This window comes from Taudactylus pleione, unplaced genomic scaffold (assembly GCF_031769625.1).
Source record: "Taudactylus pleione unplaced genomic scaffold, aTauple2 ptg000644l, whole genome shotgun sequence".
Taxonomy (NCBI): Eukaryota; Metazoa; Chordata; class Amphibia; order Anura; family Myobatrachidae; genus Taudactylus; species Taudactylus pleione.
The window spans coordinates 1227288-1246985 of NW_028285046.1; the positions used below are offsets into that span (position 1 = coordinate 1227288).

Genomic DNA, 19698 nt, shown 5'->3' on the forward strand with positions numbered 1-19698 from the left:
ACACAGTTTACTAAATAGAGATGGTTGAGAGACAGATTAAGCAGACCCTGCAAGCAAAGTTAGAAGTAAAGTAACAGGCGCCAGAACTACAACTCTCAGCATGCATTGCTGGTGTCTCTTCAGAGCCAATGAATTCAGGGCATGCTTTTTTGCCACCCATCACCACAAGGAGGATACCTTATAGATATAGGCGCCGGGCGGGAGGTGGTGGATGCTATGCATATCTCTCGCAGTCAGAAGTCTATTGTAACTGTTTTGCGGCAGTGAGCTGATAGGCATCTGTCTTATCCCGATATTTTGTCTGTTCACATTCAGCTGCTGTCCGGGCCATGCAGTTATATTATATTTATATATATATATATATATATATATATATATATTATATTTATGTATTAGGCACCAGTGGCATAACTATGGAGGGTGCAAGATGTGCACTTGCTATGGGGCCCAGCAGCTTAGAGGGGCCCACCAGCCCAGCAAGCAACCCACTGCACCGTGCAGTCTTTACCTTCCCCCCCACTCCATGGTGGTAGACAGTGACCACAAATGAGGACCAGGGACTAACTTTTTCAGAAAGGGTTGGTCCCCGCCCCCCACCGTGTCGTCCAATCTCCGGCTCCTGGTTACATGATTGATGGCCCTTCGTGGACTTCATGTACCCCCACAACGATGGAATATTCCAGGAAGATGACGCAAGGTATCATCGGTTCCAAGTTGTCCCTAATTGGTTCAAGGAGCATTCTGGAGAGTTCAGACAAATTGTGTGGCCACCACATTTGCCCGAAATAAACCCAATTGAGCATTTATGGGACATGGTGTAGAGTTCTATTTGCACCCAAAATTCTGCACCCACAAATGTTAGAGAGCTGTGGGAAGCTATCTAGATGGCATGGGTCAACATATCTCTAGAGGTCTTCCGTCCACTTGTGGAATCGATGCCACATCAAGTTTCTGCAATTTGCTGGGCTAGAGGTTGTCCTACATGATATTAGGCATCTATCCCATGACTTTTGGCACTTCAGTGTATATATGGTACTTTAAACAAGATCCAAGAGTTCTAGCAACCAAATTAAAATGTCCTTGTATACCAGTTAAGTAAGATGCCCTTAATGACAAGCATAGTCTAAACATAATTAGGAATCCATAGTGGAGGCGGTATTAATTAGAAATACTTTTTTGGGCTATGGCAGAATCTCCATAAATTACAATCCCTCCAGTAAATCCAGGATATATGCATTTATAATGACTCCCTTGTTACAAATATATTGCTTTTCCTGCCCCTGCTGCTCAGTTCAGGAAGAGTGGTAGCCTGACTCACAAGTTGAGCAAGTGGAAAAATATAATAGTACCACGTATTTGACCATAAAAGAATAATTCACTTAATTCATGTGTTATCCCAGGATTAACCCAGCATCTTTTTGGCTTAAATTGGCTAAATAGCTGACTGTCACTACTGGCAAATGATGGCTGAAAATTTAGGAAGAAAGTTCCATAGCATCTGCTGGTGTCTCCAGTTGCATGGATGCCCTGATAAGCCCAGGTGAAGATAGCTCCTTTAGAGGAACTGTTCAAGAATCTAATGGTTCTTTATAGAACCCACCTGGTTACATTAAGGCCCTCATTCAGATCCGCTTGCAAAAAGCGAGCGCTCGCTCTGAATGAGGACGGCCACTTTTGTTTGGAAGGCGGCCTCCCGGCCGCTCGCTAAGCTGTGAGTGACCACCCACAGCTTTAGCGAGTGACCAGGTGATAGTCGCAATGGTTGAGACCATTGCGACCATCAAGGCTTGCAACAAGACCCTTGCGGTAGGGTCTTGTCTACCGCAAACCCCAGGTAGCTTCCTGATCTAACAGAGCAGGAAGCTCCCTACTGACATCATGGTGATGTCAGTAGGGCCGCCTACAAACAGCAGGCGTTCCATTTGTCCGGCCACCCCACCCCGCCTGCAAAACGGGGCGAGCTATCGATCAACATTGACAGCCGCCCCTTTTGTAGCGAGCCCCGGAGCGAGTCAATTTGTCACTCGCTCCGGGGATAGCGCACGCACACTGCGAGCACTGCGCCTGCGCAGGCCCTCACCATCGACCCGCTTGCGAGCGGGTCTGAATGAGGGCCTAAGTGCTCTAAAACACCACAGCTGTTGTGCAGTAATACATGGCATAATTATTCAGTATCGGTGAGAGTGGATGCCAGATGGGATTAACCTTTGTTGTGTACGAGGTATGTCTTGCACCCTGCTCTGACCACTGAGAATTAAAAATCTCTTCATGACAGAGCTATTCTGTCACCAAAGACATTGTAAGAACGTACAGTACATCCATGGTTACAATACATCAACATCTTTTGAAGTTTAGTGGGAATTTAGTTAGAGGCAAAAGTGATGTTTTTTTGTGGGTGTTAAAATATCATGAATATCTAAAAATATATGTATGTTTAAAAATATAAAACCAGGTGTTATAAATAAGCAGGTATTAAAATGTATAGGTGGGTGTTAAAAATATAAATTAAGCGTCATAATGCAATGCTGATCGAAAATAAAAATAAAATAGTATAAGAATGCAGTGATATCTACAATGTCACCAATGTTTATGTTCTTTAGTGACAGTTTAGGAAATTGGCTGGTATTTATTTGCCCGGGTACGCATGAAGAGGTCTCGTGCTCGATCTTGAGTTATCTATACTAACTATCCCTATTCCTAACTTCTCTCCTGGCGCTGGTCACACTCTTCAGATTTTCTTGCGGTATCTTCTCCGCTGTACTGTCCGTCCAACCAGGGTATTGTGTCACCAATCCTCATCGCGTTTCGTGCGGTTGCACTTTGTCATCCTTGACAAAGTGCAAGTTTTTTTTTGTATAATAATGATCTACTTAAATTGGGGGTGCATGTAAGTATATATTTGTGTAATTTTAAGCCACTTTTAAAAAATGTAATTACATCCACGCCCCCCCGCCCGCCCACCAAAGGCGGTGTGCTGTCACTCAACATCGACAGCACGCCCCCTTTGGTACGAGACCCAGAGCGACGGCTTGCCCGTCGCTATCCGGGTCTCGCGCATGCACATGATGGAGCCGGCTCCGTCGTGCGCATGCGCATTGCCCCACCATAGACCCGCTTGAGAGCGCTCAGCGCTCGTGAGCGGGTCTGAATCAGGCCCCAAGTCCCAACATTTTTACCTTAAAATCGTGATTTTCCCCAACTGTTCACCTGCTCAAGAGGTGGTGAAAAAAAAATTTGCATTAAATCTATTGATACCTCTAAATCTATATACCCAAAATGTTGCTCTTTAGCGCTACAAATCGCATAAGAAATAATTGCTTTCCAATCCAATTGTGATTCCAAAGCACAAAAAGTTATATTAAAGAAAGTTACACGCTTTGATCTAACACAATTAGCGCAAAAAACAAGTAAATACAAAGATACAAACCGATACATACGCGTGTGCTCTTGTCCAGTATGCAGTATTTCAATCCTGAATCTGCGGTCATCGTCACCCAAGGACATGGAGAAATGACTGCCCCAGCTCACAAGCCTATATTCGGTACAGGTTTCAGAGACAACAAAGGCACAGAATAACAGATGCTCATTGGTTCTTGTTTCATGTCACTCCGTTCATTGGTTAGTTCATATGGTATCACTGGGGGTATGTCCCAGATCTTCAGATGTTGTTTTGTATGGTTTTCCCGCCGAAGAACTAATAAAATAACACTACATACAGAGATACATTCTAACCTATAATTCATATCTTGCGAACGCATGCTGCTATCTCCTTGCCAATAGAACCAGAGATCTGCAAATGAACAGGGATTTAGAATGGTACCAAACATGACATGTCTACTAGTTCTATACTTTAAATACCATATACATACATTTGACAACATAATTATATGCTACTAAAACCTCTAATATTACGTTTAATGTGAAGGAACCTTTTTATAAGTACGTGCATATGTGAGTGTGAGATAATTGTGTAAATTCACTAGGATGCATTGTGCGTTCGAATGTATGTATGTGAGGACATCCATGGGCATCCATATGTATGCATGTGGTTACACATACGAGCGTTTATGTGTAGGCATGTAGTCTATGTGTGTGCGTTATGTAATTCAGTGTATTTGTGATGGATTAATATATGTATTATCCATTTCTAACAGATTTTAATAAGTTGCTTAAATTACATTCCAAAATGTTATAAGCAGTAAAGTTTATTTCTAAGCAGGGAGAGACCCACAGCTGTTTGCTGTTGCCACCTGGTCTGGTAGCTTGTGACAGGCTTTTCTTTACTTAATTAGAGTGTAGATGTCAGTTCCTATGAATCAAAACAGTATTGAACAAAATGTATACAATTGTTAACGATTTGCAGGTTCCTGACAATGATTCTTAACTTTGCATTTAGAACCCTTCTCTGATCATACCACTATCTGTGTTACATATTAATTATTTGTTACAGACATATTATATTAGTATGCAGTTTCTCAATTCATAGGAAAACACCCACAGACAAACACATTAAACCTGTTTTGTTCACACACTAACTAACCCTTGCAGTAATATATGAATATATATATATATATGTATATATATATATATATATATATATATGTATTTGTTCGTATCAGAATTGCGCTGACGCAGAGTAGCATCCAAGCAATTTGTCATCAGACCATAGACGACTAAATTGTCAGATAATATTTGTACAGTGATCATACTCAATTATTTGACTTCGACAAATCCTATGGAGAATAATACCCCTTTTACCCCAGAGCTAAAACTCGGGTTATTGCAGGGTTAACCCAGGTCGGTCCTTGGTGTAAAAGGGGAGATGGTTGGATCGCTGGGTCGAGTGACCCGGCAATCCAAACCAGGTAACTTGCAGGGTTTAACACGGAAGTAACCCGTGAAACCCTGCTGTGTGAACGGCGCACTCCGGGTCACGATGACCTGGAGCGCGCCGCATGCTGGCCGATTGGTCCGGCTTCAGTAGCGCTTGGAGATGACGTAATCTCCAAGCGTCCACTTCAACGCCGGAAAGCCAGGTCTATGCAGACCCGGCTCCGATGTGAACGGCGCCGACTCAGGAATATCCTGGGTTGGCGCCAGGGAAATTCCGTGTCTGATCTGGGTTGGAACTCTGTTCCAACTCTGGGTCAGACCCGAAATTTCGGTGTAAAAGCGGTTTTATTGGTGTTGACTTCACCTGCAATTGAATTGAGCGATAACCACTTTTCACGACAACTTATCGACAATTGAATTCCCCCCTTAGTCTTGTTAAATACATTTTCACTACATTCAGACCACATATAATTTTCAGGCCAGTACATTGCATTTGAGGATAGAGACTGCACTCCATAAGATTATTTATTACATAGATATTCTAAGAATACATTATTTTCTGTAACCATATATTATATAGGACTATATAGATCTATGCAGTAGTTACTTCCCCTTTCCCTAATGCCAGTGCTCCTCATAGCATTCTGGGGCTGATTCAGAGATGGATGCTAATGCGATCGCAGCTGCATTTTCATATGTAACGCAGCTGCGAAAATGTACTAATCTCTGTAAAGATCACCTGAGCATAAAGATGCCCACTGCTGCCTTCTTACCTGCATGCAATGACGCACACCTGCACACATATCGATACCATCGACACACATCGGCTACCATCTTGCCCTTGCGGAAGGTCTGACCAGCCGCAGTCTCGGCAGCTCTCCTCTCACGCAGAGGGCTCTCATGCTGCGTATGGACTCGCACTGGCTAATTTATGCACGCCCATGTAATAGCGTTTAATCGAACAGGCACGTCTGCGTTTTTCTGACCACACCCCTGTCACCACCCCCAAACACTGACTACCTGTCAATCACAGCGATGTGTTCCGATGTGCATCCGCAATTGCAATGCGAACGCTGCGCACGTGCAAGATGGTTTATATGCATGCGCAATAGTAAACAATTATTTGATCTGCACATGTAATCACCATTTTCGCCATTGGGTTCATCTCTGAATCAGTCCCTCTATGAGGTATATTAACTAAAGTGGGTTTTTTTTTAGAAGTGTAGTTGTTGCCCATAGCAACCAATTAGATTCTACTTATTATTTATCTAGCTCCGTCTAGAAGATAATAGCTAGAATCTGATTGGTTGCTATGGACAACAACTCCACCTCAAAAAATCCCGCACTGTAGTAAATATACCCATATGTATACATGGGATACATATAATTAATCCTTAGCTGGGTAGGTTTATCAGCTTTTAGAATAGAAGGGAAATAATATTTCTTATTAAAAATAAACAACTGTTGCATTTGTGTCAGTAATTATAATTCATTTTCTTATTTGCCTCATTAATCTCAAATTATAACTGCATGCATAATCAGCTACCGAAAAGTTTGCAGAGGAAAGCAATTGGATAAGAAATTGCCTTATGTCTGAAATGGGCTAAATTAAATAATTAGTGCAGGGGAATCCCCAGTATGAGAACAATTTGATAATATATACAGTAAACCCCATAGTTTGTTTCTCTCTCCAGGAGAGTCAGTCTTTCATCCAAGCTTTGTTACTGATACAAGTTCAATAGAAATAGCTTTGATTCATTATATGTTTTGGACCAAAAACATAACTATGTATAATCTAATTAGGCATAGCAATGACTGACTGCAGTGGCATCCTGGGGGTTCCCTCACTTTATAATACTTTGGATCAAAAGCTCTACTGTCTACACCTGTGACCTTTCATCCCAATGACCACAACTTCAAAGACAGTCAAAGTCAGTTTCATAATAGACACTTTTTCTGTTATGCTAATGACGCATGTACATCAGTTGAGATAAGTATCTGTTCATAAAATATTTCCTTTAAGTGCTGTAAGACAGTTTCTGCATAAGAATTAGCAAACAATAACCCTTTATAATAAAAGTTATATATTAATGCTAGGTTCTTAGGATTTGACGTATTTATAAATATGTCGAGTTCTATGAATATCTGAGTTTATCTAGACATAAACATATAAAAAAAGTTGTCTTTTGTACATTATTATTTATTGAGCATAGTTTTCATTCCAATGATGTACAGCCAACTTTGATATATTTACATACAGACAAATCATGCTATATACTATATAACCAGTACTATTAGTTTTAGAGAAGGGAAATAGTGAAGCAATAGCATTTAAGTTTATTTGCTAATTTGTTAATATTATATATTCATGATAAATAACATTTATTATATGTATGTATATTAAATAAAAAGTGTCCTACGACATGGCTATTATGTTTGTGTGTATTTTCAAGCTACTGTAAAAATGGACATTTGCAATAAAGCAGTTGTTCTCAACCTGTTGAACTGCTTGGACCCCTTTAGTTTTTATATTTAGTTTTTGAACTGCTTGTACCCTTTTAGTTTTTATATTTATTTTTTATACCCTTTGGCAATTATTAGTCGATATGATAATTTTGTATTAGAAAATTAAGTAAATAGGACCATATGATGTAATCCTCATAGGAGGTTACACCTACTGTCCGAAAATAAAATATTAGAAAAATTAAACGGCATCTATCCCAACCTTTATAAACTATTTTCAAAAAAATAACTAAGTATGCATACAAAAATGTATATACATATAAAAAATACAATAATAAATAAAATACACAGTATACAGACAAATTGCTGGTGGCTCTTTCGTTTTGGTGTCTCTTACCTCCAGCTTATACATTTTCTACCCACAGGGGATACAGGTATCCCTGATTAAGAACTTCTATCTTAAATTAAGATTTGTGAACTTAATGTGTTATGCACTTAATCTTAAGAATGCAGTTTCTGTTTTATATCGAAAAACGACCAAAAACCTGACTTTGGAACACTGAAGAACACTTTAGAACATCAGACCAACAATCGTTTTTTTTACATAGAGAAGAATAGGATCAGCAGATTTACTAATGGTCAGTTGTAAAAACTAACAGCAAAACTATGTCAAAGTCCATGTGTGTGTACTGTGGTTATTTTAATATTTTCTTTTCAGGCATCATACAGGTTTCAGCGGCCTTCGATGTCCAGGCATGCTGGCACTTATTGTTCCACAAGTGCCTGCATGGCAGGGCTGGCTGCCTGGGACTTGTGGTCCAGCTGTATTATAAACTAATATTTAACCATTACCCCTGCACCCACCACCACCATGGGTTCCCGGGAAGTGCTTTCAACCTAGGGCTGGTTGTTCCTCGGGAGGGGGGACCCCATTTTATTTTTCCACACCTTCCGAGGAATTTCAACCCTGGACTGACTAGTTTGGGGCTGGTTAATGTAATGTCAGAGGGACCCCACGCTGTGTGTCTCCTTGCTATAACATTAGCCCTGCAACAACTGGTTGAGCCCAGTGCTAGTTTTTGGAAAATAGGGTCAACCCCACACTGTGTTTTCTCCCGATTTTCCAATGCCAGCTCTAGCTGAGAGGTCCAGGGCTGATTATGGTTTTGGGGGTGGACCCTATGCATTTAATTTGTTTTTAATTAACCATTTCTTCTCTTTAAAACATAAGAAAACCTGCACAGATCAGTATGATCAGTGCTTTGGCCAAACACATCGCTCACAGCTGATGTTTTTACAGCTTCTATTGGGTATACAAACTCGACAGTTAGTAAATCCAGAGTTTCTGTTGGTGTCTGTTTAAAATAATCAATGCTTGCTCCGATATTGCTGTCTGGTCAGGATATTTTTTTTTTTGCAATTTTTTTGGTGAATATGCCTTTTGCAAATCTATGGATTTCAAATTTGATGGAAAAATCTTAAAATCTTTTTTTTTTTTTTTTTAATTGATGCTTAGTAAACTTACCCTGGTCTGTGGTAAAGGTGGGTGGTGATCTGGAAAATGAATGTATACTCTCAAAATTTTGAGATTGGACTTGACATGTTTGACAATAGTGGATAGATAGAACTAATGTAAGTTTATGATTACAAATTGTATAATAAATTATGTAGAGTTCATCCACGGTTTCAATAAATCAACATTTTCAAGGTTTAGTCTTGTTATCACAATATTCAGACTAGGTATAATTTTCACCCCAGTTTATTTCAATCTGGACAGTCTGTCCTGATATATTCTGGAATCAAAGAGCCACACCTTAAAGTTATATAGTTATTCATACTGTCTATTCGGGATGCAGTCAGGAAGGTGACGGTCGAAATGCCAACTGCCGGCTTACCGACTGTCTAATCCCAGCAGGGGTCTAATAACAGGCGTCGGAATCCTGGCACCTGTCATTTTACCTACGCTGGGAACCCGACACCTGGCATACCGATCGAAGGTAAGCCAGGCGGCGGGCGCAGACAGCCGCCAGGGGAGGGTTAGGTTAGGGGCTCCCGGGCGGGATATAGTGCTAGGCACCCCCCCGGGAGGGTAAGGTTAGGCTAGGGGAAGGGGAGGTTATGGTTAGGCACCCTCACGGTAGACTTAGGTTTAAGCTGCGGGGAAGGGAGGGTTAGATTTAGGCACTTACACGGGAGATAACAGTTAGGCACTTGGGGGGGTGATTAGGGTTAGGCACCCCTAAGGGAGGGTTAGGGTTAGGGGGGGTTAGATTAGTGAATATAGAAACTACTCACCTGTCGGGATCTTCACTGCCGGGCTTCCAGCTTCGGGATTCGAACGGCCGGACATGCAGTCCAATCCGCTCCCATCTAATCAAGAGCCACTCAAATTATTTCTTGTAGCCAAAAATGGTATATACATTTGTAGATCCTTGCAATATTCACATCCCCTTTCCCTGAACAATATTGGCTCTAGTGTCCCTGCAATTATCTTATCACACTGGTTGTATGTGTTGTATTAATATGAATAAACCTTAACTGGATCACTTTATCAGCTTTCTTTTTAAATTTAAACAAGTATTTCATGTGTTGCAATTTTATTAACTATAATTTTCAGGGGAATTGGAAACAATGTCTAACAATCATTGATTGTCAGTGCAAAGGAATCCCCAGCATTAAAACTTTCTAATGGGATAGACAGACAGACAGACACACAGACCTTACTGTATGTCATTTTTCCTGGTGTTTCAGATTTTCCTCAGACTCTGTAACTTGCACAAGTTTCATTTACAGGGTGAGCTCTAGATGATGATGTTTTGTAACAGAAACATACAGTAGCTGAGTACATTATTATAAACCATAGCAGGACTGGAGTGACATCTTGATGATTCCCTCACTACTGTATATAATTAATTAGATCAAACGCTCTAATGCCCACACCTGCAACATCTCTTCCCCATGATCCCAACTACAAAGACAGGCAATATAATAGACACATTTTTCTATTATGTTAAAGAAACGTGGGCATGAGTTAAGTATCTCTTTATAGAACTAATATTTCCTTAAGTGGCTGTAAGACAGAATTTCTGCATAAGTATTAGCAAAGAATAATCTCTTACAATAATTTATTCTTTTATACAAATAAATATTTTTACTAGAAAAAATAAGTTGAATGTTATAAATACCTGAATTTATCTAGGCATGACATACAAAACAGTTGTTACATTTGTAAATTTTTTGTATTATTTATTGACTGTTATCTTCACCTCACTGACATATTTACATTACATGCAAAGTCAAACAAAAAATGTCGGTAATAGAAAAAGGATATAACAAAAAGGTGGCAATGTAATTCATTATCTTATCAAGTCCACCCATGGTACAATATCATTTATTTAACTATCAATATTAAATGCCTTTACACAAACCTCCAGAAACAGGTGGCTCAAGGCAGGGAATGACTGGGCCGTCGCCCATACCACTGTAGCCTTGATGTGTCTTGTCCTGTGCCCCTGGCAGAAGCATTGCTGCTCTGTCTGGCCTGGCTGAGGAACTGTGTCGATGACATAACTGTCAGTGTGTCACCGACCACCCTCTCTGCAACTCCCAACAGTGGCAAACGCAGGATTTCTAGAGGGGGATTTCCAAATGCTTTATTTTAGAGTGAGTGTGGCCAGTCCATGAAGAGGGCATAATTAGCACTTAACCATCTTTAATATGCGTCATACAAACTGTATTGTGTGTCATAATTCCAACATAAACAGGATCACAATCACAGTAAGCCATTAGATTTGGCAGTAGGGTCATCCTGCCTGAGCTGAATCTTTTTATTTCAGATGTGGGCACCATTCCAGAGCATTGGAGCAAGTCCGGCAGTCTGGGGGGCAGCAGAAGAACCTAGCACTGCCCTGGACATATATATATAAATTGATCTTATTCACTGGACAGTGTATTATTATACAGTATTAATAATTAATTTATTATACAGTATTAATAGTTAACCCTATTGATGGTCTATAGCAGTGCTCTACTAACAGTGCATGTTTTCCATATCTCCTAGTTGGTGCACTGGTGTATTTATTACTGGCTGACACATATTAAAAGACCAACAGGTGGTGCTAATTATTTAATTTGTGATACTCAAAAGAACATGCAGCGCTAGTAAAATTCTATTACATTACTATTTCTCTATTTCTATTGTGGTTATGGTGTGGGCTGGGGAGGGGGTTTCTAGGCAACTGGAACCCCCACACACACTGTGTTTGCCTATGCCCAAAATGACCTATCTCCTCCTTTGTATTTATTCATTAATTGTAAGCTGTGAGAAGGCTCCTCTAAACTCACATCACCACACAGAGGAGTACGGGGAGTGGACTTTTAGCTGGCCTGGATGCCGCAGCAGCTGAGGGTGCAGTTACGTAAACCCAGGTCCATGGGGGAAGGGAGTGATATATTTTATGGACTATGTGGTAGTGGGAGCAGGCTATGAGGGCAGTGTGTGTGCCTATGGGTGCAGCTTATGAGGGCAGTGTATGTGACTATGGGGGCAGTGTGTGCGCCTATGGGTGCAGTCTATGAGGGCAGTGTATGTGACTATGGGGGCAGTGTGTGCCTATGAAGGCAATGTGTGTGTCTATGGAAGCAGGTTATGGTGCAGTGTGTGTGGCTATGGGGGCAGAGTATAGGACACTGTCTGTGGCTTTGGGTGCAGGCTATTGGGCAGTGTGTGTTACTATGGGGGTGGGGAGAGCAGGCTATTGGGCAGCGTGTGTTACTATGGGGGTGGGGGGCAGGCTATTGGGCAGGGTGTGTTACTATGGGGGTGGGCTATGGGGCAGTGTGTGTGGCTATAGGGGCAGGCTAAGGGGGCAGTGTATCTGGCTATGGGGCAAAGCTATTGGGCAGTGTGTGTGGCTATAAGGGCAGGCTATGGGGCAGTGTGTGTGACTATAAGGGCAGTGTGTGTGGCTATGGGGGCAGACTATGGGGCATGGTGTATGGCTATGGGGCTGGGAATGGAGTCGTTTGTGTGGGGTAGGTTATAGGGGCGGTGTGTGTCACAATGTGAGCAGGCTATAGGGCAATGTGGGTGGCTATGGGGGCAGTGCATGTGTAATACCATTGGGCAGTGCGTGTGTAATACCATTGGGCAGTGTGTGTGTAATAACATTGGGCAGTGAGTGTATGTGGGGGGGCGCCAAAGGAAATTCTTGTCCTTGGCTCCACTTGATCTAGAACCTGCCATGCCTCCGGGCTAGATGAAAATTAAAAAAAAGTTCTTGTTATAATGTAAAAAATGGTGCTGTGCACTCTCACTAGTTCACACCGTTCCTGATGAGGAATAGTATATTTAGAGGTGTTTAAATAGTGAAATATGGGCAAAAAAATTTTTTCACCTCATTTACTCTAAAAAGAAGAGTAATGTGTTTGATGATGTAAGAAATATATGCCGATGTGAGTATTATTAGGAATGAGGTTTTTAAACTTGCAAATGGGACTTGAAAGTTTTAGAAATAACTAGTGTATACACTTAAAATCACAATCTAGAAATGTTCATGTACTCCAGTGTACTATAAACATTATTATTTGCTGAATACACTCGCTGGCTTTCACCCTTCCTGTACTAATAAAAGTAAAAAAAATAACCATTTGACTTCTTCTCACAGCCTCTATTACTAACAACTAACAACAGCCTTTTACACTGTTCTGCTATTTTATTTGCTACTATTTTAGGATTCAGGATGATTTCCCCTCTGTTTTATGCAATTCACAGTTTTAGCACTGCAGCGTTAACATGTGGCATAGCCCCGATATCCATAACTTGCCATTTGTATTGACTTCACCAGAAATTGGGAGTGTGCTTCATGAAATACTCATTAATGCAACCCGTGATTTCACAGTACAGAACTCATGGCAATTCATATTTAGTGCCTGATTCAGAGATTTATCCAATGCACAGATGGAGTGATTGTTAGCCATTGCACATGCGTGTAAGTCGCACTGCACTCCTGTAGCAATTGCACTGTGATTGCTCTCGCAATGAGGATTCATTTGCAAAGTGAGTGACAGGTAGTCAGCTCAGCATTGTGGGAGGTTAGGCAAATGCAGGTGTGTCAGACACTTTAAACGCCATTTCATGGGCATGCATAAATAAGCCTTTGCGATTATCTTCGCAGCATGAGAGCTGCAGTGTTTGAGGCAGGTCAGATGTGATTTACAAGCTGTGTGGCCGCCCGATCTTTGTCGATGTTCCCAATATTTACACTGTTGTACGTCATCGGATGGATATGAAAAGGCAGCAGGGGGCGTCCTTATACTCGGGTTAGTTCTGTAAACATTAGCATATATTTGCAGCTGTGTTCTGTGTAAAATTGCAGCTGCGACTGCGTTAGAATAGAATCTCTAAATCAGGCCCTTACTCCATTATATTTGTGTGTATATTTACCATGAAAATAGACATTTGTGTTAAGAAAAGCTTTTGAGATCTTTCACTTAATTATTTTATACATACTCTCATTATGGCAATTCTTGTTTTTTGATTAATACTTGAAGTCTCTATTCTAATGGCTTACATATTTATTCAAAAGGATGCAATATGTGTGTCTGATTAGCATAACAGTGGCTTTGTTACCTGTTATTGACCTTTTGGGTCTTTGAAGTTATGATCATTATGATAAAAGGTCACAGGTGTAAACATGAAGCTTTAATCATACAACATAATATGGAGATAATTCTCAGCACCTAATGGGCCCCAAACATCTGCGACGGATCGTCGCGATGTAGCGATCCTGCAATTCAGCATCGCAGGTTCGCTGAAATCCAACATGTTAGAATTCACAGATATGCCGATCACGATCAAAAAATTATTGTGATTGGCAGATCAGTGAAATTTGACATGTAGAATTTCACCGATCCTGCAACGGATCGCGGAACATTGATGGATGCTGGTCGGCATTTCCGATCCAATCGCGACAATCCGTCGCAGATGTATGGGGACCTTTAGTTCAGACTTGGAGATGATCAGAGCAGCATCTCCAAAGACAGAACATAAGGGGAGTTCCTACAGAAGCGCTGCTGTACAGGGAGGGCCTGGCTGATCTCCACCTTTGGGCTCATAATCATCTCATTGGTTCAGGGAATGCCTCCTCCTATGTTAGGAAACAAGCCAGGATCCCTCTTCAGCAGGCACACTATGGATCACAGACGTCATTCAGCCTGCATGGGAAAATGCACTCTCAGAGTATGAAGCACCCTACCTACATGATGCAGCTGTACAAGGACCTCATCATAGGGAATGAGACAGATCTATCCAGCCTGGAACATTCTGTCCTTCAAGATAGTGACACTGTGTTAAGACTCACTGCCAAAAGTAAGTACAGACTCTATTAATTTATTATTTCTGTTGATATGTCTTACATTTTTTATCAGTAGAGGATAAATCTGCTGATAAACTAAATAAAATGGTTTTGGTTGAGTTTGGTGAAAGATAACATACACTTTACATATTAAAGGTACTCACGTGTCCTTAGATAGATAGATAGATAGATAGATAGATTTAAAACTCTTTTTGTAGCCTTAATAAGTAAAAGGTATATATATTCCAATATGAAAGTAATTTGTTGTTTACTGCAAATGTATCAACCACTGTTCACCAAATAAAAACTGACTTATGCATTGAATAATATTGCTGTAGACTAGCGTTTGTGACTGCATGCAGCTATATTACTCCTTACTTTCATGTATACAGTATGTAGTAATGAGGCTGAGTATTTGGTTATGAAGTTGTGCCTTACATCAGCAGTATAAAATCATATGCAATTTTTTTGCATTGTTGGTTATTGATTTTGTGCTTCTTGTGTTCCTATCAGGTTGCTCTGTAGTGGACAATCGTTGGGCTCTGTCCTTTGACATTTCCTCCATCTCCAACAATAATGAGATACAGTTGGTAGAGTTGAGGATTCATTTTCCTTCTTTGAAGAAAACTCATCATGTTAATCTGGACATCTATCATAGTAAAGATGGTCAAGATAAGATATTCCTTGGATCATTGTCTACAATGTCCTCTATTATTCTGGGAATCACCTGGAAAGTTTATAACCTTACCAAAAAGCTTAATTATTATCTTCACCACAGACAGAATTTGCACCAGGAAGCATATAGTGATGATAAGGAAATGCCAGATACAGATCAGGAGACCAGCTGTGGAGATTTATCTACTGGCAGAGTTGTATTGGTGGTGTTTATCAAGGACAAGCCTTCTACTAACCTCCATGGATATCCCAAGCTCAACCAGACAGTGGAATCCTCAAAGTATGTAATGTCACCGTAGAGAAGAACCAAGACTGATATGCAGAAATCAATGTCTCCCAAGTCTCCTCTTCAGCCTACCACACCTGTTCCAAAAAAATCCAACCCTCAGGCATGACAAAGAAATACTTAAATTATTTTGTTTGGCCATGTGTGCCATATACCATATACAATTTTGTAGATCTATGCAATATTCATTTCTCCTTTCACTGGGCAGTGTTAACCCAGTATCCCTGGACTTATCTCATCACACTGTAAATAGACACAGGTCTTATATAATCTTGTATAATCTTTACATTTATCAGCTTTCAAAATAGAAGATAAATAATAAAGCATATTGTTATGCAAATTAAACAAATGTTGCATTTATATGGCAGTTATAGTATTGAAATTGACTATATATTTGCCTCATTATTTCCTTATTTGATTAAATTACATTTATAATGGCTCTGAAGCATGACAGGGAGTATGATAGAGGAGGGAGTATGAGGCTCTGCCTCCCCTGCCTACCCTGACTGTACATCCCTGATAGAAACAACTGAGCTCTAATTCATTATATGTTTTGGGTGAGAAACATAACTGAGTCCAGTCTAATTAAGCATGACAACGACAAGTGATATACTGGGGATTCCATCCCTATATAATCTTTGGTTATAAAGCTCTACTTACTACCTACATCTGTGACTTTTCATCTTAATGACCTGTCAATGTCATATCACAATACACATTTGTTTTCCAATTATGTCAATGGATCATGTACATTAGTTGTTATCAGTATCTTCATAAAACTAATATTTAAAGTAAGTGCCTATAAGACAGTAATTGTACATGAGTATTAGCAAAGAAGAAACTTTTTCAATAATTGCCATTGTATTTTAATGCAAGGTTATTCGGTTTTAAATATTTAATTGTATTAACAAAAATACCTTTGGTTCCTTGAATCTCTTCATTTTACTTGGAAAGACATATAAAAAATATTTGCTATACATTATTATTTAATATAGATAACTTTCACCTTTGTGCTGTGCAACTAATATTGACATAGTTACATATATAGACAAATCATTATAGAGATTACATTCAAACACACTTTTCTTTTGAAAAAAAAAAAACCACTTTAAATATTGTATAATAAGTATTATAAAAAAGGTTTTAGGAACAGGAATAATGACAATGCAAGCAATGCATTTAATTGAATAATCCAAAGCATTTCCTAAATTCATCTATATTTTAAAAATCCTAAAACACTGCTATTATATTTGTGTGTACATTCAGGTTGCCATGAAAGTAGACATTTGCGTTAAAGATAAGTGTTTTAAGATCTACATTTCGCTTATTTATTTAATATGCACTTTCTCCTAGTACTGCAGTTTCTATTTATATACATATGATATACATATTTATCCAATAGGGTGTTTTATGTGTGTGTGATTAGCATAACAAGAGATTTGTTACATGTCATTGACCTATTGTGTCTTTGAAGTTATGGTCATTGTGATAAAAGGTCACAGGTGAGAACATAAAGCTTTGATCATACAACATAAATATTGAGATAATTCTCAGCACCTCAGTTCAGACTTGGAGATCATCAGAGCAGCATCTCCTAAAACAGAACATAAGGGGAGATCCTACAGAAGCGCTGCTGTACAGGGATGGCCTGGCTGATCTCCACCTTTGGTCTCATAATCATCTCAATGGTTCAGGGAATGCTCCCTCCTACGTCAGGGAAACAAGCCAGGATCCCTCTTCAGGAGGCACACTATGGATCACAGACATCATTCAGCCTGCATGGAAAACCGCACTCTCAGAGTATGAAGCACCCTCCCTACATGATACAGCTGTACAAGGACCTCCTCATAGGGAATGAGACAGATCTATCCAGCCTGGAACATTCTGTCCTTCAAGATAGTGACACTGTGCTAAGCATCACTGCCAAAAGTAAGTACAGACTCTATTAATTTATTATTTCTGTTGACATGTCTTACATTTTTTATCAGTACTAGATATCTACTGATAAACTAAATAAGATGGTTTTGGTGGAGTTAGGTAAAATATAACATAAACTTTACATATTAAAGGTACTCAAATGCCCTTAGATAGATAGATCGATAGATAGATTTAAAACTTTTTCTTGCCTTGATAAGTAAAAAGTATATATAATTCAATATGAAAGTAATTTGTTGTTTACTGCAAATGTATCAACCACTAAACACCAAATAAAAACTGACTTATGCATTGAATAATATTGCTGTAGACTAGTGTTTGTGACTGTATGCAGCTATATTGTTTCTTAGCTTCATGTATATGTAGTAATCAGGCTATTTGGTTATGGAGTTATGCCTTACATCAGCAGTGTAAAATCATATGCAATTGTTTTGCATTGTTGGTTATTGACTTTGTACTTCTTGTGTCTCTATCAGGTTGCTCTGTAGTGGACAATCGTTGGGCTCTGTCCTTTGACATTTCCTCCATCTCCAGCAATAATGAGATACAGTTGGCAGAGTTGAGGATTCATTTTCCTTCTTTGAAGAAAACTCATCCTGTGAATATAGACATCTATCACAGTGAAGATGGTCGAGAAAAAATCTTCCTTGGATCATTGCCTACAATGTCCTCTATTCCTCTGGGACCCTCTTGGAAAGTCTTTAACCTTACCAAAAAGCTTAATTATTATCTTCACCACAGACAGAATTTGCACCAGGAAGCATATAGTGATGATAAGGACATAACAGATATAGATCAGGAGACCAGCTGTGGAGATTTATCTACTGACAGAGTTGTATTGGTAGTGTTTATCAAGGACAAACCTTCTACTAACCTTAATGGATATCCCAACCTCATCCACACAGTGGAATCCTCAAAATACGTAATGTCACCAGAGAGAAGAACTAAGTCTGATATGCGGAAATCCAGGAATACCAGACATGCAAAGCACAGCATTATAATGCATAGCATCATCCCCAGGCCAGAAGAAGATGGGAGACCCTTGTGTAGAAGAGTGGATATGTTTGTGGACTTTGAAAAGATTGGATGGGGGAACCAAATTATCTACCCCAAATCATTCAATGCATACAGATGTGAAGGAGCCTGTCCCATCCCCCTAAGTGAAAGCCTCAAGCCAACAAATCATGCCTACATCAAGGTAATTTTTACTTCTATTATTTATTTAATAAGATTTAAAAAAAAATAATTATATTTTGTATTTTAATATTTTAGAACTTGCATTCCTTAAATCTCCTTTTAGATAAAGTAAATATTTTAAAATAATTGCCAAAATAACTTTGTAAAATTAATTATACACATTAAGTACTACCATATTTTTAAATGTTTGTAGAATGAAGAAATAAATGTTCTATTTCTTAATAGAATTTAATGTTTTCTTTCTCGGTTTTTATTTTGCAGAGTTTGGTGAAATTATACAATTCGGAGAGAGTAGAATGTTTCTCCTGTGCTCCAGTGAAGATGAGACCCCTGTCCATGATGATGTACGAGGACGGGGAGGTGGTGATGAAACATCATGAAGATATGATTGTAGAGGAATGTGGATGTCACTGAGGATGAATGCATTTATGTATACCTGATGACCATATGAGAGCTACTAACCTGTCTGATGCAAAAGTTGCCTAAAAGATTCACAAAGTGTGTGTACAAATCATTGAGCCAGTTTTCAATTGTACTGCACTACTAATAGATGTGTAGATTGTCAGGAGTTGGCTTATGTAATGTAATGACTTTATATTTGTATTTAATGAAATATTTGCACTTATTGTAAATGACCAAATAAAATTAAATTAAATCAACTATTTTATCTGTGAATTTAACAGTTTAGAGTTAGTAATATAATTATAGGGTGTAGTTTTAGTGGCATTAGTCTGATGGCACCAAACAGCTATGGTAAAGGTGATGGTCTATGAACTGAGGGCCTGTTTCCGATATTTACACAATGCCAATATTTACACAGTTTCGAAAGATTTTTAGCCATTGCACATGTGTGAAAGGTGTACTGCGCACGTGCAGTGATTGGAATGCTATTATGCTGACACAGAGGATTCACTTGCAAACAGAGTGACAGGTAGTCAGCATTTGGGAGTGGTT

The 19698-nt window shown here is 39.4% G+C and overlaps 1 protein-coding gene and 1 pseudogene across 1 annotated transcript; both read left to right on the forward strand.

The window, feature by feature from the left end:
• The first annotated feature begins 13473 nt into the window (after window positions 1–13473).
• LOC148478929 (nodal homolog 2-A-like) lies at window positions 13474–15625 on the forward strand (annotated as a pseudogene).
• Window positions 15626–17255: 1630 nt separating this feature from the next.
• On the forward strand, window positions 17256–19339 carry LOC148478930 (nodal homolog 2-A-like). Its single transcript, XM_088455156.1, has 3 exons — window positions 17256–17541; window positions 18024–18745; window positions 19006–19339. Exons 1-3 carry the CDS (start codon window positions 17256–17258, stop codon window positions 19156–19158), a joined length of 1161 nt encoding a protein of 386 aa, XP_088311282.1. The 3' UTR covers window positions 19159–19339.
• Window positions 19340–19698: the final 359 nt, after the last annotated feature.

What these genes read in the sequence shown, in the direction of transcription:
- LOC148478930 (XM_088455156.1), top strand. Translation starts at nt 17,256, where the DNA reads ATGGCCTGGCTGATCTCCACCTTTGGTCTCATAATCATCTCAATGGTT. An exon ending in GCTAAGCATCACTGCCAAAA is followed by an intron (nt 17,542 to 18,023) that starts GTAAGTACAGAC and finishes TGTCTCTATCAG; the next exon opens with GTTGCTCTGTAGTGGACAAT. An exon ending in CAAATCATGCCTACATCAAG is followed by an intron (nt 18,746 to 19,005) that starts GTAATTTTTACT and finishes TTTATTTTGCAG; the next exon opens with AGTTTGGTGAAATTATACAA.